The sequence below is a fragment of the Sarcophilus harrisii genome, chromosome 4, assembly GCF_902635505.1.
Source record: "Sarcophilus harrisii chromosome 4, mSarHar1.11, whole genome shotgun sequence".
Lineage (NCBI taxonomy): Eukaryota > Metazoa > Chordata > Mammalia > Dasyuromorphia > Dasyuridae > Sarcophilus > Sarcophilus harrisii.
Genome location: NC_045429.1, coordinates 96,370,428 through 96,394,492, shown reverse-complemented (window position 1 = coordinate 96,394,492; position 24,065 = coordinate 96,370,428). Strand labels below are relative to the sequence as shown.

The following is a 24,065-nucleotide window of genomic DNA, read 5'->3' as shown; positions in this document are numbered from 1 at the left end:
CAAACAGGCTTCATAACAGACAAAGCTGCATCATCGGGCATGAATTTCTCAGATTTTGTAGAATTTATGCAATAGAAAAAGGAGTGAAGTAAATACTCATTTCATAGGCTTTACCTATGTTATCAGCTACTTGGTACACACACAGGGTGACCTCCACAGCAGGTTCCACTTTGGTGCAGGGTTCCAGGTGGGATCCAGTTGTCTAACCAATCACCACCACCACTACCACAGTGGAGTTCTCACAATCATAAGATCATCAAAAACCAGCAAGGTCACTTTATATAAAAGTTGTTCTCTTTTCTCAGATCACCAGCTATAGAAACACTCCACCCCTGTCTACTACAGGGAATAAACATATCGGCAAAGCTGCAGTAGATTAGGCTTCAGGAGGCACTCAGACAGGCATCAAAAGCAGCTGAGTGAAAGGTAAAGAAAGGTAAGGTGGATCAGGACCTCCTACTTAGCCCAGGAAGCCAATTTTACAAAGAAATAATGAATCAATTTTATTTTTTTAATGATATAAAATACCTACTTATTTCTAGAAGAATAACAGTGTCTTCCCTGTATTAACTTTTCTATTTTTCATTTTAAAATTTCATTACAATCTAACAGAAGACATTTCAAATGCTTACTTTTTATCTATATACATGACTTGCTATCTTTTAATATATCCTAGGGAAATCTCAGGTACCAGCTTTATAAACAGAAGCATCTGAGATTTTTTAATGGCCAAAAGAGATTTAAAACAACAAATATCTCCATTTAAAAAACACACCAAAAAAAAAAAAAAAATCATTATAATTAGATTTCTGAGAACCCTACTACCTGTTTTATTTCCTGGAGAAAAGAAAATTCACTTATATGCAGATGGGCCAATATGGGACACTAATCCACAAAGAAATGCAGAAGCTTTCCAGTTTGGGGATTCAAAAAAGCTGAACTCTCAAATCAAGATCATCCATTTTCACTGGGGTTAATAAAATAAAGGACACCAAACTCAATAGCACCAAAAAGGGCTTTTTAAAGCAAAGAACAGGGCCAAGTTTCTCCTTTCAAATGCAGAATTTACATTAAAATAGGTTTACAAATCATTGTTTCCCCCCTTGATTCTTCTGTTGCCCCAGGTGAGAGCCCCCAGAAATTGAGCAGCATCTGAGTTACTAATAGGAAAGGCAATCCAGCTGCCCCCTTCCTAGTTGTATTCTGATGACTAACGGATTATCCAACTGGCTCAGGGCTGCCCCCAAAAACAGGAGGCAGAGACTAAGCTCTCAAGGAAAAGGGATATTGAGGATGCCACCAGTCAAAGAGACGAACACTGTGCACGGGGTCCAAAATGACTTGTACACCCTGTTCACTGCGTAGTTTCCGACCATTCTGGACAGGAGTATCCTGGAACACTAGCCTCACCCGATGATGCCTCATGTCCGTACTCACATTGATGGTAAACTGAAAGGAAAAAGCAAAATGAGTAGCCCTGTGAAGCAATCCCTCTAGTGAAGCAAACTTGATTTGCTACAGATTATACTCTACCAAAAAATAGTAACGAATATTCACAGGCTGCTCAACTCCAAAAAAGCAGCATGATTTTTCTATAAAATTACTAAACTGTCTTGTAAAGAACCATCCTTTAATGTTAATTTTATAAATTCATCCGTTTAAGCTCTTTAGGCTAAAAATAAAGACAATGATCCTTGAATATAAACCTAGAAGGCTCAAAAAAATGTCATAATTTTCCTCCTCTAGCTGCCAACCATACTATGAGAAATGGAACATTGTGCCAGAAGTATAGAAATAGCAATAATTTCATGGTAAGCTGACTCAAACAGTCTAGACTTTGCACAAGTCTATCAACTTGCATCCTACGATGGAGATGCCTTCATATGCCCCTAAGGTCCATCTTGTATCTAAGACATCATCTCTCAAACAACCAGAGCCTTCAATGTTTATAGACCATTAAAACTCAACATCCAGTCAAGAAAGAGGGATCTCAAATAATTACCCTCTCCAAAAGTTTATTTGCCTACGAGCCAAAGGGGATCTGATTTGAAGGCAGGAGAATCACCAAAAACCCTTAGGATGGTCTTTTTTCCCTTTATGTTCTCCTTACTGTCTCTTCTCTCAAACTCTGGCCCACAGTCAGTCTCTCAGAAACATAAGAGAACTCAAGAGATACATGCCTTCATCTACAAGATCAACCAAAGACCACATTATTGTCAGGCCTTCTTTCTTATCCTACTTCACAAAGTCTGGTTTCTTTTAGATGGACAGGCTGCTAGTACAACTCACTGGAGATATTTAGTTAATGACTTATTCTCTCTCCACTTACCAGGGTAAAAATCATGCCCATGACAATGGGGATGAAGATGAAATTGAGAGTGGTGACTTGTAGGAGGCAGCAGTCCTGGTCTGGGTTGGTGTGAACATCTTCATATTGAACAGGAGGCTGTAGCCCTCCCACACACTTACTCTTTAACCTGGGGGACTAAACAGAACTGAAAATTAATTCAGTAGATTAGAAAAATATAAGTGGTTCTAGGATACCAACATTGAGAAACCTATGGCTAACCTAAGGATACCTACTGTTTTTTAATTCGCCTCATTATGTATTCTCTGTGGCAGGGGACCTGATTATAAAGTGAACAAAGACAAGAACAATAGCAGTCTAAATTCATACTGCACTTAACCAAACCCTTTCAAACCAAACATTCCTTAAGCATGAGAACAGGAAAGGAAGATACACAATATCCTAAGATTCACTAAAAAGGAACAATTTTATAAAAAGTAGTTACATTCAACTTAGAATCAATGTTACAGGTGGCAGGGAACTTAAAGCCAACATTTTACAAAGAAAATGCAAGTGAGCAACAGTAAATGATTTCCCCAGATCATACGACCAATGAGCAGCAATACAGACACCAGAACTCGACATCTTACTCCTTCTACTATGGTATCTGAAAGGGGGAACAAGAGCAGTAATCTTGTTTGGGATATGGAGAGAGAGAGAGGGATGGATGGACACATAGACGTGTATGTGCATATGCACATGTGAGCACATCTATGTATGTGATCATACACACGCTTAACAACAACACTCTAGTTGAATTAATAATCTCATTTCTCAACAAACTTCTAACCAGAGCTGATACAGGAAAAATCTGTTATAATGAATAATATTTTAAATGTAGTTTTATTAATGGTGCAAATTATTTCCATGTTCTGGCAAATAGTTAATAATAATGCTTGATTTATTAAAATCTGAAAACAATTATTTTATTAAAAGAGTAGATTTTACTTAAATTAATTCATCTTATCGCAAGACTGACCCATTTACCAAGACAAAGAATCAGAATGGAATAATAGATAATAAAGACCCTGATTCTAGTCTAGGAATTCTAAACCTTTTTTTATGGTATAAACTCCTTTGGCATTGTGATGAAACATATATGAACCTCAGAATAACATATATGAACCTCAGAATAATGCTTTTTAAATGCATAAAATAAAATCTATAGGAATATAAAGGAAAACAATTATATTAAAATGCAATTCTCAATTTTCTAAAAACTTTATGAAGTCCAGGTTAAGAACCCCTGTTCCAATTCAGATACTAACTATTCTTGTAGCCAAGAGAAAAACCATTTAATTTCTCTAAACCTCAATTTATTCATCTCTAAAAGGAGGATTAATAGTTAATTCTAATTCACAAAGCCATTAGGAGCAGCAGAATCATACAAACTTCACTGACATAGCTTGTATCTGTGACTCTGGGTAGCCCACATAACATTTTTGGACTCTGGTTCCCTCCTTGTATCATCATAAGGAGGTTGGACTAGAAAGCCTCTAAATTCTCTTAAATCTGCAATCCTATGAATATGACTTTAAATTGGAAAAAAAAAATTTTTTTTAAAAAGGATTACTAGTATTTACAACAATTACAGACCTCCCAAACCTGTAGTAGAGGGTTTATATATTTCATTTGGTAAGTCAATATTCCTAAATGAATAAAAAGTTTTATCAAACTTGGAACCCCTAGTAATTCATCAGTCAGTGTATGACAAGTGTATGCTTCCTACTGCTAAATCAGCTATTCAGTGGAGAGATTTGCTACATAAAAAGAGACAGAGCAGAGGAGGAAACTCAAGCTCTGGTCACTATTCTTTAGAGAAATTAGAATTTTTTTGAGAAGATTCTTAAGGTTGCCTTGACAGAATTCCTGTCCCTTATTTGTTAGAAATTTATGATGCCCACCCTTACCCAACATCCCATCTTAGTATGATTTTGTCAAACATGTTTCCCTAACATTTGACATTTGACAAGAAGTTAGGGGACTAAGAATGATTTAACATCTAAAGATCAACAATAAATGACTTTGCTATTTTCAGCAATAGTTATTCAAAACGACTCTGAAGAACTTATAATGAAAAATGCTATCTATATCCAGAGAAAAAAAATTGTGTCTGAATACAGATCGAACTATACTCTTTCTTTTTTTATTTTCTTTTTCTTAAGAATTTTTTTGTTAGACAATTCGGGTTGTGACTTGCCCAGGGTCACATAACTAGTAAGTGTTAAGTGTCTGAGGCTGGATTTGAACTCAGGTTCTCCTGACTCCAGGAGAGATCCTCTATCCACTGCACCATTTAGCTGCCCCATTTTGTTTTGTTTTGTTTTGTTTTGGAGGGGAGGGGGAATCTATGTTTTCTTTCACAATATGATTTTTATGTAAATGATCTGCATAACTTCACATGTACCTTCTTAATGAGGTGTAGGGGTGGGGAGGAGAGGATCTGGAATTCAAAATTTTAAAAACAAATGTAAAAAATTAGTTTTACATGTAACTAAGGAAATAAAAATAAAAAAACAGCTAGAATATAAAGACCAAAAATCTGAGCAAGAAATATAATAAATACCCCTAAACATAAGTACATAATCTTCCCAAAAATTACATTAAAATCAATCAAAAATGATTCACTTTACAAAAGTACTTTCCTCAGAATGTCTTATATAATAAATGGGATAAATCTTATTTGTAAAGCAACTCACTAGAATCTGAAGATATATGGGGAAACAAAGCAGGCAAAGTGGTAAAAGATGGATATGTCAATAAAAGGGACTGGGCCTTAAGGATAATCCCAATATAAGGCATTTGCCCTATTGGACACCACAACTTCAAGTTAAACCTGAAATGTACTAGCTATCCTGCATTCCAAATTCAAAAGAACCCAAACATATAGGCACAAAAGCCCCTAGATACACTCAAACATTTGCTTTTTTTGAATTTTTAAAAAATTTATATAACAGAGCATCTAGGTGGCACAGGAAATAGAGTGCTGTGCCTGGAATCAAGAAGACATGAATTCAAAACCAGCCTGAGACACTTACGACCTGTATGACTCTAAGCACGTCACTAACTTCTGTAAGCCTCAGTTTTCATCTTCGGTATAACAGGAGTAATAATAACATCTACCAACCTAGGCTAAAATGAGATACCTCATTTTAAAGCAAATTGTTGGACCAAAGCAGAACTAGAGATCATTACTGATCACAAAATAGAAAATTTCGATTATACCAAACTGAAAAGTTTTTGTACAAACAAAACTAATGCAGACAAGATTAGAAGGGAAGCAATAAACTGGGAAAATATTTTTATAGTCAAAGGTTCTGATAAAGGCCTCATTTCCAAAATATATAGAGAATTAACTCTAATTTATAAAAAATCAAGCCATTCTCCAATTGAAAAATGGTCAAAGGATATGAACAGACAATTCTCAGATGAAGAAATTGAAACTATTTCTGGTCATATGAAAAGATGCTCCAAGTCATTATTAATCAGAGAAATGCAAATTAAGACAACTCTAAGATACCACTACACACCTGTCAGATTGGCTAAGATGACAGGAAAAAATAATGATGATTGTTGGCGGGGATGTGGGAAAACTGGGACATTGATTCATTGTTGGTGGAGTTGTGAACGAATCCAACCATTTTGGAGAGTAGTTTGGAACTATGCTCAAAAGTTATCAAACTGTGCATACCCTTTGATCCAGCAGTGTTACTACTGGGCTTATATCCCAAAGAGATTATAAAGAAGGGAAAGGGACCTGTATGACACGAATGTTTGTGGCAGCCCTTTTTGTAGTGGCTAGAAACTGGAAACTGAATGGATGTCCATCAGTTGGAGAATGGCTGAATAAATTGTGGTATATGAAAATTATGGAATATTACTGTTCTGTAAGAAATGACCAACAGGATGATCTCAGAAAGGCCTGGAGAGACTTACACGAACTGATGCTAAGTGAAATGAGCAGGACCAGGAGATCATTATATACTTCAACAACAATACTAGATGATGACCAGTTCTGATGGATCAGGCCATCCTCAGCAACGAGATCAACCAAATCATTTCTAATGGAGCAGTAATGAACTGAACCAGCTATGCCCAGAAAAAGAACTCTGGGAGATGACTAAAAATCATTACATTGAATTCCCAGTCCCTATATTTATGCACACCTGCATCTTTGATTTCCTTCACAAGCTAATTGTACAATAATTCAGAGTCTGATTCTTTTTGTACAGCAAAATAATGTTTTGGTCATGTATACTTATTGTGTATCTAAGTTATATTTTAATATATTTAACATCTACTGGTCATCCTGCCATTTAGGGAGGGGTGGGGTAAGAGATGAAAAATTGGAACAAGAGGTTTGGCAATTGTTAATGCTGTAAAGTTACCCATGTATATATCCTGTAAATAAAAGGCTATTAAAAAAATAAATAAATAAAAAATAAAGCAAATTGTTGGTAAACCTCAGATGTTGCATAAAGTTAGTAAATTTAAAATGTAGTTTCACTTAGGCAATTTTTCTACGCTGTATACCCATGGTACAAAATGAAAGGAGAGCTATCTATATAATAGTGGTTTAAGTTTAAATTCCAGGGCTCCCAGGCAAATTTTCAAAGGGAGCTTGATCTAAAAACCTAACAATCATCATTTTTATGCACTGGGAGGAACCTTATCTTTCTGAATGTTCCCACTGGGTATGGGAGTCTCTTTGGCAAAAGCTATACTCCCTATGTTGTAGAGTCTTCAGCTATATGTCATTCAATTCCAAAAAGGAAATCCATCTGTGGTGATAGGATATATTTTTAAAAGATAGAAGGGCCTAGAAGAATCATCCAAACAATCGGGGAAGTCTAATATGGTCAATGAAAAATCCTGAAAGAGAAGCAGCATTAAGGGTTCTGATTATTCCATCCAAAGGATTGGCTATTCCAATTAAATTCTTAAAAGAAAGGAAGATGTCAAGTAACAAAAAATCCACAGTATGACAAAATCCTCAATGAAGTCCTGTTCTCTGGGTGCCACTAGAGTACTAGACCGCCCCCTCCCCCCAATCACACATCTCTTCAGAAATGCTGGGCAGGACTAGTGCTCCCCAAACACAAATGAGATATCAGAAGAGCTCATACCTGTTTTTTGAATTTGAAGTTAAATTCCCACATTGGCTCTTGTCTGTTCCCAACAATCTTTCTGTACCAGAAAAGCAGACACTGTTATAAGGAAACAAAAAACATCACAAAAGACTGTAAAGTGAAACAAAATCAGCAATAGCAGCCTCCCTGCTTGACAGATCTGGTACCACCTACAGTGAGTATCATCTACAGTGGCACTGCAAGGCGTTGAGAGACACCCAGCTCATCTCTATTTTTCACATAAAAAACTAGACAATCCCAGGGCTGCCCAGCACCAAGACAAGGGGCCGATAGTGTTAACTTTAGAATCTATGAAGGTCACCCCCTCCTGCTAACTCATCTTAAAAATACAGAGATGTGGGCTACAGAGACTGGTGCACTCACTCTGATTCCGTAAGCCACATTTCCATATACTGAAACCAAAAGCTAGCCGGCAGCCAGCAGGCGAGATGCCAGCAAGGCTGTGAAGCTGGGCAGAGAAGATCCCGCCCCTGTGATAAAGGAAAGCAGCTCCAGAGCCCCTCGGAGCAGAGGGCCCGCCTGAGAGCTACCATCAGGCTATTCTAGTTGTCACTGAGCAGCCCCTCGGGGCGGCCAAGCTACAGCTAGGGTTAAGCACAAGAAGTGAAGTACCTCCCAGGGGGTAGGGGGTGGGTCGTCCGCCGTGCTGGCTGTCCTGCCCTTCAGACATGCCCTGTACGTCCTGCTGTTCCATCAAAAATAATGGGCTTGGCTTTAGGGGGCAAACACTTCTGCTGCCATCACAACGGCTCCAGTGTCCCACACAAGCTACGCTATTGAAAAGAGAGAGAGGGGAGAATCAAATACGAAAAGCTGGAGTCGAGGACCAGGGGACAGTTCTCCTACAGGCATGCCAGCAGCTCCCTGAATGCCATGCGACTGTGGATCCATAACTGGCAAGGCCATGCATGGGTCACCTGCCACTCTGGTTCCCAAACCCTCTTCCATCTCAGAAAAATCTAACACGAAGGCATAGAAGAAGCCGTGGCGGCCTGAGCTTGCTGCCCACTGCCTGGGTCTGAGTAAAACCCTCACTGTCATTCCACTCCGGCTTTTTATATTTCATTTACTCCAATTTAACGAGCGACAGTACAAATAGGAGAAGATGGGCATTGAAGACCAACTTAGCCATAGCATTTGCATTCTGCACTGGAGCCGCTAGGATGTGTGTCTAGGAGCTCGCCCAATGTCACTCTACTCCCTTTATATAATAAAAACTAGGGTTGTGAATTGCAGGATGAGCCCCGTGCCCACCACCACCAGTCTAACTGTGGTAAATATCTGGGAAGTTTACCAGGTAAATGGAACAAAAGGCACACCATCCATCCACATCAGAAGCATAAGCAGCTGGTGAGTAAGAATTCTATTGGCCATGCATTCTGCTCCTACCCTGGATCCACCAGGTATATGATGCTAAGCTGAGAGCTTTGCTGATAGCCCTTACATGTAATCCTCACTCTTGGTTTCAGATGACAAAGAAAGGGAACTTCAAACTACTACAGTGTATAATGCACATAAAGCCAAACCAACAGTCCCCTTTTAATCAATATGTATAAGGAAAGCTATGCAGTCACCCAAGATCTGAAGTGAAAGGGCAAGAAAGATTGTATAACTTTCGTGTTATTAAAGCATCAGTATAACAGACTTGAGAAGGCTTGGAAAAGAATCTTAGATTATAGGATCAAGGGCAAAGCAACCAAAGTGACCTGCAATTTAATTTAACATCTATTAACTGTCTACTATGCACAGAGCACTGTGTTAAACACTAAAGGAGATATAAAGATAATTAGGATATGGCCTGCCTTCAAGGTTCTAAAGAAACGTACATCTAGAAAATAGGTAGTAGTATTGGCTAACTAGAGAACAACCAGAGAGATTAATTCCCCAAAAGATTGAAGATGCCAAACTGCCTGGTTAGAAGTAATGTCACCATGAGGGAGATTTCAAGGTTTCAAGAGGAAAGGAAAGAATTTATCACTGAGAGACCTATGTTCAATCAGATACAATCAGACACTTGACTAGACACGTTGGGAATAAAAGTAAAATAATTGGCAGACTTCTTGAAGACAGGATGTTTCAAACAAACATATTAAACAAAGGTGTTTGACACAGGTAAAAATGCGAAAAAGAAACCCTAGACCTTAGAGCCAGAAAAAGCTTGCCCTTTTCATGTGCGCTAAAGTTTTCACTTTGTTCTATCATAAAAAGTATTGTTTATGCTATCCTTGTCTATTTGTATATATTTATACACATAAAGAAATCAATTTCTTTCCTTATCTCTTGGAAAATAAATTTCATTGTCCTCTTCCTAGCCCAACCCCAACAAAACTACCACCTAGAGTATCCCAATATTCAACACAATGCAAATAAACTGATACGAAGAAAACAGGGAACTCTAGTAAAAGCACAAAAAGGCTTTAACAGTGAAGGCTACAAAAAGTCATCCCAACAAGAAAAGAAATTATTTCAGAGAACTGACACTTCTAAATTAAGAGAGCCAGTGTTGGTCCCCTAGTAGGCCACAATCTTGCTCCCTCCCCCTCCAGAATTCTGGCTGGGGATAGGAATCTTAATGGAAACTTAGTATAAAATGTGCCCCCAAAGGCACATGAGACCATCAGTCCCAAACCCCATCAACAAGCTCCCATTTCCCTCTTACTTACTTTGGAATTCTTTAAAGTGCTGGGAGTGGTCTCTGGAATGGCCGGATTCTTGGAGATTCGAGCAGCAAACGGCTCATACATGTGGTACAGAGACCGGATCACACATGCCCGGAGACAGCGCAGCTTCTCCATAGACTCCGGCCGCAGGCGGAGGGGCAGGTAGGCGTCCAGCGTGTAGTGCCTGAAACAGGACACGTTACCCATACCAACATGTGAACGATCCCACAACAGCATGCCATGCCAGGACCACTACACGGCTGAAACCAGATGAGCTAGAACTTGGCTATCCTGTCCTATTAAGGTTCTCGGCCAACCCACAATGTTTACACCCAAGAGCTGCCATCTCCTATATCTCTCAACCATTCTACTTATTCCCATACAATATGCAGATGGATATATAATCTCCAGATTTCCATCTATTATGTACTTTTTAAGTCCTTTTTTACCCCTCTGGCTCCTTCTTCATTACTAGAATTGCAAACACTTAGAAGATTCCCTTTAAACTTATACTAACAGCAAGAGAAGAAGATTCCTAGTGAGGTAGGACACAAGAGCCAGGATTATGGTATAACAAAAATCTGAATCACTGCAGTTACCTTTCTAAGAATAAACCTAAGTCCTTTGCTATAAACAAAAGTGAAGAAACAAGAAGAGTGAACTTGGGAAGGGAGAACCATCATCTTACCCAAGCTAGCTATCTCCTGGGAAACTGCCTGTCCACCTTTCTATCCCATTGAATCTTTACTTTCTCTACTGTTCCCCTATTCCCAGGAATCAGAACTGGGATTCTGATTAAATATACAAGCTGTTTCCTCTTTTGCAGTTCACAACTATTATTAATAAAGATACAGCAACACAAGCAAAAAGAAGGCATTATGAAACCTCAAAACTGACCAGAAGAGTTAAACTCAGAAGTTAAAGAGGTAGCACTAATGCAACAAATCAGTTTGAGAGTATAAGAAAACAGGTGTCTCCAGACTTAAGTCTGACCAGAAACAGCCCCACTTGAAAGGCCATAGAACAGTCTTTTGGGAGAACTTAGGGCATCACTCTGTTGGAGGAAGCTACAAAAGTGAACAGTCACAGAAAAGCTAACATTTGAGAGTTAGAAATGTAAATATAAATTAAAAAGGCAGGAAAATAAGCATAGCATGGGATACAAAACCAAGAAAAGGGGTCACCATCCATGGAGCAGTTCCAAGCCATGGGCAGCACTGAAGTCAGCTATACAAATAGTATATTAAGCTCACTTCAGTCGCACCTTCGATACAATCTGGTCCAAAAGGCGGCAGTGCAAGTGACGGTCCAGGCGTCCTTACAAATCAGGGAAAATTTCACTATGTCCTCAGGACGAATGTACGAGGCCAACAAAAGCCAAATATCCATGGGATACTCTTCTCCAACAGCCCCCTCAGGGTCTTCTGAAATGAAATGAAATAAGAGTCAGAATCTCAGCCTTTTTCCTTCTATAATTTAAACCCATATTGGAGGCTTTCTAAATACTTTCTGCCAAAATTTAGAGTCCAGTATTTTCCTGTGACGAATAGGATCCTCTATGACCTCCAAGAACAAATACACCTATTTGGTATTCTGAAATTCTTCCACAGGCTAATCCTAACCTACCTCCTAGTTTTATTCCCCATATTCCTCCTTCAGCACTTTACAATCCATACTTAACTTGTTCTTCACACCCATCACTTACTATTATTTCTGTTCTCCATGCTTTTGTACAAACCATCTTTCATGCCTAGAACACAGTCTCCTCAATTCTAACTCTCAGAAGCCTAAAGTTCCTTCTCGGGTCAGCATAAATTGTACTTTTTAAGTAGTCTTTCCTAATTCTCCTAACTACCAGCCTTGAAGGGCCACCCTCAACACCACCTAACTGACTTTGTGCCTATTCTATCTATACTCCTGCATATACAAGGTGTCCTCCTGAGCGGAATGTAAGCTCCCAGACTTTCACTTTTGTCATAATATCCCCAGAACCTAATAGTGCTTAGTACACAACAGTTACTTAATAAATACTTGACTAATTGAATAATGACAATCTAGAGCAGCTCCCAAACAGAAATTTTCTATATAACTTTTGGTACTTACCACCCAAACAAAAGCCTTGCCCTTACCCTTGCTATGAGGCACATAAGAACAGCTTCACTGTTATAGATCAGTGTTTCTCATGTGTGTGCGCATGTGTGTATGTGTAATCGTATCTACTCAACACAATTTTCTGAAGTAGTCAGGTCAGGTACTATTGCATTATCTTGATTTTACATTTCAGGAGACTATCCTAGAGAGGTTAAATTATGAGTCAACATCAAACAGCAGTAAATGTCAAGCTGCCCAACCAAATTGAGTATTCTTTTCTATTTCAACAAATTATTATATCACAGATACTTCCAGAGGACTTAATTAGGATTCAAATGACCTTATTCTAAGCAACAATTTTGACACTATTCATCAACTGATGAGTAGTTAACTAATCTTTTTCAATTCAACAAGCATTTTTCATCATTATTATTATTAGTCATTAAGAAAGCTGTCCTCAGACAAGAAGACTTGGATTCAAGTCTGACTTTTGACACATTACCCAGTAACTACATGATCCTAAGGAAGTCACTTAAACATTTAGTGCCTCAAGCAACTCTCTCTCAGAGTATAAATTATAGTTGCTGATGTTTTCCTAGAGGCAGGTTTCTCCCTGGGAAGAGCCAATAAAATCACAGACCCAAAGCAACAATAACAAAACTTACCATAAAATGGTGCTTTATTCTTTGCAGAGCACCTATATATGATGATCACAACAATCCTACATAGGCAGCACTATTATTATTCCCATTTTACAGAAGAAGAAATTGGGCCTCAGGAAGGTTTGTTCATTGCCCAGGGTCATAAAGAAGCATAAAGGTCAGAAATCACCCAGGTCCCCCCATCTCCAAGTCCAGTGCTCTAAGATATCTCTAGTAAAAGTTTACAATGTACCAGGCAAAGGGACACAAAGTTTAAAGTAACAGTTCCCATCCTCAAGGAACTAAGAATCAAGGAGACAGACTACTAACTGGTTCTAGAGTCAAATTCTACCTCTAAAAACATTTTTGTGAGCTTAAGTAACTCACTTAGACACAGTCCCTTCATCCATGAAATGAAATGGTTAGACTAGGTGTCCTTTGGGGTTCCTGAAATGTCTATACCTATTATCTTACTCTTAACTTGGGTTTCCTTATCTATAAAATGGCACCATTCCCTCAACCCCAAGCAATTCCAGTATTATCTCAAGGATCAAATATAAGATTTTTTGTTCGGCATTCAAAGCCCTTCACAACTTGCCTTCCAACCTACTTTTACATAACTTTTTTATATCTCCTAATACCATCACTGCTCCACATACTCTGTGATCCAATGACAACTGACCTCAAACAAAACACACTATCTCCCAATTAAAGGAAATGTCAGTGGTCACTTCACATACCTAGAATGTTCCTCTTCATCTCTGCCTCCTGGCTTCCTCTGAGTCCCAGCTAAAATCCTACAGGAAAGTCAATCCCAATCCCTTTTAATTCTAGTGATTTCCCTATTCTATCCCCTTTTTAATTCTATCCATGGGAATGTCATTTTCAATTTTCTATCTATTTATAGAAAGATTAAAATTTATCTTGTATTGTTTTCTTATTGATCTTATTTACAAGTAATTCATTTTGCCCTGTAACTGCTTAAATCATGGCTCTTTGTCTCTGAACTCAGTTCAGAGTTCCATTGGCTTATAATGGGTTAAGTTTAAAAATCCAGCTCTCCTGCCTCAAAGAATTTGTGAATGTGTGAGAAAGCAACAGATTTGGGCCTGATTTCTTTATTCCACTAAACTATCCTTTAAGGATGTTTGGTTTGCTGTCCAAAAGTCTAGGCCAGTATTCCAACATGTGCATTCAGACAAATGAGCACTTCTTAGTGTCCTGAGAGAAGAAGAGTCATACTGCTAGCCCTCATTACTAAATCTCCAACCAATCATGATGTTCTCTGTCCCTTAACTCTGTAACCAATAATGTTGTCCTTAATTCTAAGATGTCATGTACCCTGTTTTGTTCTTTGTTCTGTACTCCCCAAAATATAAGGGAAATTGTTCCCTTGCTCAGGGTCTTTAACATTAATGAAGACAAGCCATGGACCCATATACTGGCAGCTAGCATGTCCCTGTCAATAACTGTTATCTTGCTCAGAGATCTACATCACTGTTTTCATATTGTCTCTCCCATTAAACTACGCTACTCAAGGACAAGGACTATTTTTTTGCATCCTCTGTTTCCCTCCAAAGCCCCCACTCTTCTACCTTCTAATCCCAGAAGTCATTGTTCCAGATATACATTTCCAAACATCACTACTGTCCAGGACTGACATTAGCATATTATATTCTCATGTGTTCACAAAAGAAGGGAGAAATAAATCAGACTATTTTCCTCATCTAAATATAGTGACCTTCAAATGGCAAGGAGCTAACAAGAGCTTTCATTTAAGAGACAAAATACTTGAATGTCAAGGATTAGCATCAATAATACCACTCCTTTTGGGAGAAAAAAAAAAAGACCGGTCTGTATGAAATTCTAACATCTTAATGTTATTAACTGGAAAACTATAAGTGTATAAGAACTAAATAAAAATGAACTTACCTGAAGACAAACACTTACTGAATGTATATACAAACTACAAGTCTGGCATAACAAGATGGAACTAGAGTCCAAATAATTGGAAGCAATCATAAGACATCTAGACATTCCTTAGGATAGATTTCAACACTACTTCAGAGTCCCTAGTGCCCAATATTTGTCTAGGTTCACTGTCATTTTTGGCAGAATCAAGGGAAATGAATAATGATAATCTCCTGTAATATGTATTAAAAAAAAAAAAAAACTAAAAATCTCATAAATAAGAATGACTTCTCTCTCTCTTTTTTTTTTAAAAGAAAAATGGTACATGGAAAGCTAGATGGCACAATGGGTACAACATCAGCCCTGAAGTCAGGAGTATCTGAGTTCAAATATAACCTCAGGCACTTAACACTTCCTAGCTGTGTGACTGGGCAAGTCATTTAATCCTAATTGCCTCCAGGGGAAGAACTTATCTTAGAAAAATGGTATAGTATTCATTTTTGTACTATATAAAACTTTAATATGTCCTGACTATGCCATAAACCTGTGTCTAGCATATGCATTAAATGGCTGTGCATTGTCTTTCCCTGCACTAAAGCTAAAATAATTACATTTAATTAAATAAATTAAATTTAAGTAGTGTTGACCTTATTACATGTAAATCAAATACTCAAGTGCCATGTGCCAAGTATATAGTGTTCTCAAAAGTAATAAATAATTTTATATTCAACTAATTAACATAGGTTTTTAATTTTCACCACATAAAACTGGCTTTTTCCTCCTGCCAAACTACAACTAAGGATAGGAGAGTTGGCTATAACCATGATGAAAAGAAGAAAGAGGATGGCTGAAGTAGATGAGAAAGAGGCTTCTCAACAGATCATAGATTAGATTGGAAATAGGAAACTGTCTCAATATCCTGTCAATTTCATAAATGTATTAGCATGCAATGAAATGAAAATTGTTGAAAAACTCTGAGAAGAGTCTGATTCTTTTTGTACAGCAAAATAACGGTTTGGTCATGTATACTTATTGTGTATCTAATTTATATTTTAATGTGTTTAACATCTACTGGTCATCCTGCCATCTGGGGGAGGGGGTGGGGGGTAAGAGGTGAAAAATTGGAACAAGAGGTTTGGCAATTGTTAATGTTGTAAAGTTACCCATGCATATAACCTGTAAATAAAAGGCTATTAAATAAAAAATAAAAAAATAAATAAAAAAACTCTGAGAAGCTAGCTCAAGACAGTTAACATTGTCTTTAATAGAACAAAAATAAAAATCAACACCAGAGTATTAATAAGGAAAAGTGTTTCATAAAGGAAATATGTTTTGAACTGGACCTTGAAGAAACTAAAAGACTTGGAAAAATCAAAGGTCAATAAGACATTCTAGACAGTATGAGAACAGTTTACATAAAACCATGGTAGAAGGCACAAGTAAGGCATGTCTGAGGGACAGTGAAGAACCACACTGGAATGAAAGTGTAATATTGCAGAGTAGGAAGAGGTGTTCAGTTTGGAAAAATAAAGTGGGGACAATAAAAGGATAGGACACAAATACAAAATTTAGGCATTTGGATTTGACCTAGTAAGCAACAATTTCAAAAATTGCGGTATTACACATTTCAAAATAACAAACTGTGTCATATTTTAAGGTTAACAAGACTTTCCCAATAACTACTCTGGGAAGCAGTTATGCAAATAGCAATGTCTACTTTATAGATAGGGAAACTGAAGCTCAGAGAAGGTGTGGTCTTACACCTACTGTGTGAGCTAGAATTAAAATTCAAGCCTCTTGAAGAAAAGGTCCTATGTAAACACAAATATTTATAGTAGCACTTTTTGTCATAATAAAGAATTGAAATCAAGAATAGCTGAATAAAAAGCAGCTAAAAATGCAATGAAATATTGAGTTGTAAGAAATGACAAAGGTGAAGAATTTTGATGAATAGTGTGAATGATACAAAATAAAGCAAGCAAAAAACCAAAGGAACAATTTACAATGCACAAAAATGCAAAAGAAAACATTACTGAAAGACATCAAAACTCCTATAATACTTCACAAGAACTATAGTAAAGCATGGCTTCTTCCTTCCAGCAGAGAGGTGGTGGACTACAAGGGTGGAATGAAGCCTACCAAGCTCAAATATGGATCAATGTCTTAATTTGGTCTGCCTAACCAAATTCTGTTAAAAAAGAGAGGGTTCAGTTCCTGAAAATAACAAACCTGCTTTTATCAAGAAAACATTTTTCTAAAAAATCCACAAATTCTGATTCTAAATCAGAATCCTTTTTACTACACCATAGCCAAAAGTGAATTATAAAAATATAATGTGTTAGGAAAAATCAATCTAACAGCTATAGATCAGACTGAAGGTTAATTAAATATGACAAAAATCCAAACTAGAGATGAAATAGAGATTACAGTAGTTTATGGAAACTGACAAACCTAAGAGATACGATGGAGAAAGAATGAACAGAATTTGGTAATTGGATTTGGATGCCTGATGAGGATAGGAAAAGAAATGAGTTCACTATCTGAGAAACTTAGTTTCAAATGATGATAATGTTCAACTGACAACATAAGCAGAAAGATGAAACTACAAGTGTACCCACATTATTTCTATGTGTAACATAAAAAAATTTTGGCACTTTATCAACAAACAAGCACTTATATTTTATGCCAGGCATTATGCTAGATGAAGAGATTACAAATACAAATGTGAAATGTCTCTTACACCTCAAGAAACTTTTATTCTACTTACATCCAATTTAGCATTTTATTCTATGTGATTTTGCATTATACTCTAACATTTCATTTGTTTTAATATAGACCCTATTAAATTCTAAGTTCCTTGAGGAAAAAAACTCACCTTCATCCATCTGTAGGACCTATTAATCACATAGCAGACATGTAATATGAAATTAAACTAAATACATATAATTTTGTCTGATAACAAAATCAGTTACTATACATACTTTTTGGTGTGACAAATAAGAGCACTGGGAGTCAGGAAGAACTGGCTTTCTAGGTATATGACCACGAGCAGTCATCTAACTGCTCTGAGGCAACTCTCTAAAACTACATTTTGAGTCTGTAACAGTTAAATCACAGGTACTTGGTATAATGAAGTACAGCACAAATTTGATAAAGTCAAATTTTTGCTACATCTGTTCAGCCTTACATCATGAATAGCCAACAAGTTGTCCGGTGCTTGTTTGTCCTGTATTCTAGGACAATTGTGTAGGTTCTAGCCTATTAGTAGTGACTATTATAATGATCATACATCACCTTCCACATTTGGAAAAAGTTAAACATAACAAGAATAATTGATTCACTACATCACTAGTCACATAACACCTATGTAGCTTTCCCAATACTTTGATTCTGGAGCCTCCTCTGATACTTTTCCTAAACTACTGGTAATGTCATATGTCATTATAGGAAAAAATGCTTAAGAGCAGTACAAATCATGGCACCTACCTTTGTGTCTCTTGCTTTTCTTTTTTCTGGAGACAGTCTGCTCACGGATGCTCTCTTCTTGGGCATCCATCTCATCACTGCTGTCACAGGGCTCCCCAGCCCCAGAGAAAACTTCTTCTGTGGGGACCTGCGAGGCTTCCAAGCCACATAAAGATTTCACTAGAAGACAGGAGAAGAACATGAAACTAAAATCTCTCCCAGGGGCACAAAACAAGCCAGTCAAGCAGCAATAACCTAACAGAAGACATTCAGATCATGGCACTGAAAATTAAAGAGAATCATTTTTAAAAGGCATTTTAACAACATACTCAATAATCTCATTATTAAGGATATACCTTCAGAGCATTGTCAAATCAAAAATCTGTATTTAGGATTGTCATTTATAACACCAAAAACTAGAAGCAACCTTCAATGTCCAAAAGGAGAAAAATGGCTGAGTCATGTATGGAATATTATAATTCAATTAATGATAACTATGAATACACAGAAACCATACAATATAATTTTAAGACCATAGCACTGAAAAGACAATATGCACTTTGACTATAACTATGCAAAAGGCAACAAGGAATAACAAACACAGGGCAAATGGATAAAAATCATATACTAACAAAGTAACAACTGATTTTTAAAAGGAAAAGGAAAAAAAGACTCAGGATAAGCCAATCTGATGTAGAAAAGAATGGCTCCACTATCTCTTAAACCTGGCAATTTAAACTAAAAAAATTAAGCAATATTTTTTCCATGAATGTTTTTCAATTCATAAGAAAATTAATAGTTTCTTTTTTCCCAAACTTTTTCATTTAGTATTTATTTATATGTTTATTACATGTAAAAACAAATTTTGACATTCGTTTTTAAAACCGAGTTCTAGATTCTCTCCCTTCCCTCCCCACCCCCACTCTCCACTGAGAAGATAAGCAATTTGAAGGGGAGTCACAAAAAAAAAAAAAAAAATTTCTATAATAGTCATGTTGTGAAAGAAAATATAGACCAAAAAAGGGACCATAAAGTAAAAAAAGTATGCTTCAATCTGTGTTCAGACACCATTAGTCCTTTCAGGGAGCTTACAGTCTAATGAAAAAGACAGCATGTAAATAACAGGATCATATGTAGTATATGTAATTGAGATAAAAGTGTTCTGAAAGAAGGAATTAGCAGCTTGGAGAACTGGGAAAACTCTACTATGGAAGGTAAAATCCGAGTTGAGTTTTGGAAGAAGATAGGGAAATGAAGATGGAGACATGAGAAGAGAAAGCATTCCAGATATGAGGCAAACAAGTACAAAGACATGGAGGCTGGCGATGTGAGGAGGCTAGCATAGTTGGAATGTAGAATTTGATGGGAATAAAATATAAGAGGCCAGGTTAAATGCCTGATCTGAGAGGTAATAAGGGGCTGTTGGAGTTTATTGGGGGTGGGAGAAGGTAAAGAACTGAGTGCTGAGTGAAGAAGAGGCTGGAGTAAAAAGATACTCAAGAAAGAGACATCAATAAGAAAGCTACTGCAAAAATTATAGTTAGGGTTAAGAGCAAGTCAAACTTAAAAGAAGGGTTAGGAGGAGACATCTTGCTCCTCGGTGGAGGTGGGACATTTTTTCATACTTTTTTCAATCAGGTATGCTGATTTTTCCTCCTCCTCTTTCCAAAGAGTAGTTTCTTGAAAAGTCCCAACCTGAAACAAACTTGAAAAGATGGTCTTCTTCCTTGACTAAGGATAAGACTAAGATATATGCCTTTGATTCTATCCTTCTGAAATTTCTTGTCTTCAAACTTTACCTATTAACATTCCCTATTTCCTGGAAATAGGCTCAGGTTTTATATACTCTTTATGAAATTTTCACTTATATCCTCTCAAGCTATTTGCATATATTGCTCCTATCATTAACTTGCACATAAACCTTTATTTCTCCACCTCTTGTAATTTGGCCTCTTGACACAACCTCAAAAGAAATTCCTCTCTTAAATGTTAAATCTCTCAAACCCTTTTCTCAAATCTCATCTTTGCAACTCTAACCCCAGATCTTATTCCTGGTGCTCCTAAATTATTCTCTCCTCTTTTCCTTCTGACTTCTCAAGTTTCATTTGTTGGATCATCCTATATCCTTTATGTCCTGGGTGCTCAATAAAGCGCGATAATAAACCTCAATTCCAGGGCCTTTCTCTTTCTCTTTTGATTATCTCTCACTCCAGTGGGTTCAAAGATTCTTCCCATATCTGTAAATCCAACACTAATTTCTCTCCAAAACTCTGCTCAAGCATCTCTGATAGCTGGATTCCAGCAGGATAGCTTCTCAAATGACATCTCAAGCTCAATAAGCCCAAATCTAAATTCAGTTTCACATGCCCTTCCCCCAACCCTCCACTCTTATTTCTTTTGAAAATCTTTCTTCAAATCACCTAGATTTGTAACTTAAATTTCTAATTATTCCATGACTTTTCCTCATTCTTCATCATTCCTGTATCAATCATGTGCCAACCCCTGTTGATTCTGCTTCTACAACTTCAGTATTTTTTTTATCTTCACCCATATGATCATTATGTTCAGGTTATGCGCCATTTCAATCACCTCCAAATCGATCATCTTCTAGATACTCCACTTTCCAATCACTGCACACAGCTACTAATATTACTTAATTAGTATGAATTAATTTAATCAATTAAAATTATTATAATTAATTAGTATTAATAATGCTAATAATACTCTTAGTGCTTAGAGAACTAGACAAAGTCAGGAAGACCCGAGTTCAATACACATTTACAAGTTGTGACCTGCCTGCCTCAGTTTCCTCATCTGTTAAATGGAAATAATAACAGTACTCACCTCCCGTGTTTGTTATGAAGATAAAACCAGATCTTTGCAAAATACTTTGCAGATTTTAAAATGCTATATAAATGCTAGTTGTCATCATTATTATGATTACTCAGACACAAACTCACTATTCATCTCCCTACTCAAAAGCTCCCTTCATTGCTCAATATACAAAGTCTTTAACCTGGCACGTAAGTCCTTTCACTCTATCTTTTCTAGTTTCATTACCCGTTATCTTCATTCTACTCAATAGCCCAACTAAACCACCAGCTGTTCCTGAAACTCAAAATTCCACCTCTCACCCCTGAGGTAGCCGAACAATCTAGCTTCACTTTCCATCACCTCCACCGGTCAGAATGTTTTCAAGGCTCAATTCCTTCCATGAAGTTTGTCCTGATCTACCCTATTAATCTGGAACAACTAAAGTGGATGGAATCTCATCTTCCGAAGCTCATCAAATCAGGGATCAATCAGACTAGTTGGGTGGCGCTGGATAAATCACTCCATTCTGTTTGCCTCGGTTTCCTCATATGTGAAAAGAGGAGAAGGAAATGGCAGACTAATCCAGTCCCCAAGAAAACCCCAAATGGGACCATGAAGAATCAGATACCACTGAAAAAAAACCGATTGAACGCAAGGACCACTTCTCCCGTCATTCACCAGGACAGACAGTGTGGGAGAGCATGGAGGATGTGCCTTATAGCCAGTAAGCTCTGGATGCAAGCCCCACCTCCGAGATACAGATGGGTGACTTTGGGCAAAGAGAGGCGCTTACTCAAGTCCTCAGTCCTCTAGGAACTTCTCTTAAGCAAGTCACGAATAGCAAGCAAAGTGCTAACCCATATATAGGTCAAGAGCGTCTCCTCCTGCGGGAGTTCCCGGTTCCGGTGGACCGTGGGTCCCTTCCCGTCCTGTATTATAGAAAAGCTCCCACGGGCGTCAGAGCAATTTTAAGCTGCTAACATCTGGACGTTTGGAACGCTCCGGAGCCGGGACCCGGGAAGCGCAAGCTCCTCCCCTTAAAAGAGACACGACAACAGCTCCAGGACAAAAAGGGCAAAGAGAGAAAATAGACACAGCACGCGAGGCTTCTGCGGGAACGCAAGCAGACCGAGGAAAGAGCGTGACAGAGCACAAGCCGTCAGCCGGGGCCCCGGCGCCTGCTACACCGAAGGACGTCCCGGCTCCCTCGGCCCTTGGCTCCCCGGGAAGCGCCGATTCGAGGCCGACGCGAGGGGAGGCCCCGGGGGGCGGGGCCGGGCGCGCTGCACCCGGAGGACCGACGCGCCGAGCCTCGGGCCCCTGCGGCCCCGGCGCCGCCGCCGCAGCCTACCTTCCTGCTGAACAGCGTTGGCCACAGCCTTTTTGACCCGTCCGGACTTGACGACCGCCGGATCCGAGTTGGCGTAATCCGCCACGGTCACTGAAAAACAGGGCAGTCTCTCACCAGGGCGGCCCTTGCGGCGGGAGCCTCCCCCTCCCCCGTCCTTCCGGCGCGTCGCGCCCCTTCCCCGCAGCCTCGGCTCCATCTCCGCCTCCCCGCCGTCCCCTCCCCTCGCCCTCGCCTCGCTCTCACCTCGGCCGGAGCAGGCGTCGTGGGCCCGGAACTTGAGTCGTTTCCCTCTCTTGGGCATGGCGGCGGGCTCGGGGCGGGGACAGCCGCGGCCTAGCGGGCCGGGGCCCCGGGCCATGTCTCGGGCCGGCAGGAAGGCCCGGGGAGCAGCGGACCAGGGCCTCCCGGCTCCGCGTCCATCCCACACCCAGGGCCCGCAGTTCTCGCGAGACCTCCGCTTCCCGGTCCTGCGTCGCTCCACGTCCGGTCGCGTTCGATGCCGGCGCCCCTCTCGCCGAACCAATCCCGGCCGGGTCCGAGGGAGGTGACGTCACCCCGCGGCAGAGACCAAAAGGAGGCGGAAGAGGACGGAGATTCCCCCGCTTCGGGGCGTGGTTTGTGCCCCACGGCCTGGCTTCCCGCCGACCCCTAACCTTGCCGCCTGAGGCACCCGTCTCTCTGTCGCTTCCTTCCGCACTTCTCGACGCCCCCGCCCGGCCCCTCGTCTTGGACGCAGGGGCCATAAAATTCCCGAGAGTTAGTAGCCCCTGACTCCCGTCTCCCGGGCGGGCGGTAATATTGCCGCTCTTTTCCAGAAAGGGATTCCTCGGCCCGATTAGCTCTAGGAAAAGCGCAGCCTTAAATGCCGCTTCAAGCCCGGCAAAGCGGTCCCCGCGGGGCCCTGACCTTCCTGCGGCAGCAGCGGCTCCCGAGGCGCAGCCCTCCGAGCCAGCCCCTCCCCCGCTCCAGTGGGAGCTCCGCCTGGGGGGCCTCTCCGCCTGGGGGGGCCGCTCCGCCTGGGGGGGCCTCTCCGCCTGGGGGGGCCGCTCCGCCTGGGGGGGCCTCTCCGCCTGGGGGGCCGCTCCCCCTGGGGGGGCCGCTCCGCCTGGGGGGGCCGCTCCGCCTGGGCGCCCGTGAGGCCACGCCCTCACGTGGGGGGTCCGAAGGGGCGGACCACTCCCGGCGTCCCGAGGCTACCTTTACAGCCTTCCTTCCCCGAGCGGGACCCCGCGGGGCTCGGAACCTGCCCCTGGGCTCCCATTGGCGCGCCCCTGGCCGCCCCCATCTGCCCTGAGGGTTAGAACCGTCTCCCGAAGCTCAGCTCCGAGTCGCGCCGCGGGACGGTAGGATTCGGAGGAGGAGGGACCCTCCAACTTAGGCAGCTCTCCCTACAGAGGAGAAAACTCGGAACTGGGAAAGGAAGTGATCCCTGCGGTCCCAGCGGCGCCTAAATAAAAACCTCCCTGCTGCCAAGGCCCTTATTGGTGGAAAACAGCCCCAGCCTCCCGCCCCCATCGCTCGCCCCGTCGCGGATGCAAGCCGCGGCGGTCTCCCCATTGCAGCATCTCTCCCCAGACACTTGGACTAGTCTAACAGCCCCCTCAAGTCTCCCATCCAGCCACTAAAACGCATCTC

General features: G+C 40.1%; 1 protein-coding gene across 2 annotated transcripts; it reads right to left on the bottom strand.

Moving 5' to 3' along the window:
- Nucleotides 1-997: 997 nt before the first annotated feature.
- Nucleotides 998-23,451, bottom strand: TMEM183A (transmembrane protein 183A). Of its 2 annotated transcripts, none has more exons than XM_031937165.1 (8): nucleotides 22,674-23,451; nucleotides 22,431-22,520; nucleotides 18,287-18,480; nucleotides 11,422-11,581; nucleotides 10,161-10,341; nucleotides 7,474-7,554; nucleotides 2,330-2,485; nucleotides 998-1,449 (listed from the first exon to the last, which is right to left on the bottom strand). In XM_031937165.1, the coding sequence occupies exons 1-8, from the start codon at nucleotides 23,171-23,173 to the stop codon at nucleotides 1,264-1,266; spliced, it is 1,548 nt and encodes a 515-aa protein (XP_031793025.1). In that variant the 5' UTR covers nucleotides 23,174-23,451; the 3' UTR covers nucleotides 998-1,263. The 2 variants fall into 2 exon arrangements, with proteins under 2 accessions (XP_031793025.1, XP_031793024.1); XM_031937164.1 differs by having other exon boundaries at nucleotides 18,287-18,445; nucleotides 22,674-22,864.
- Between the last annotated feature and the right edge of the window lie 614 nt (nucleotides 23,452-24,065).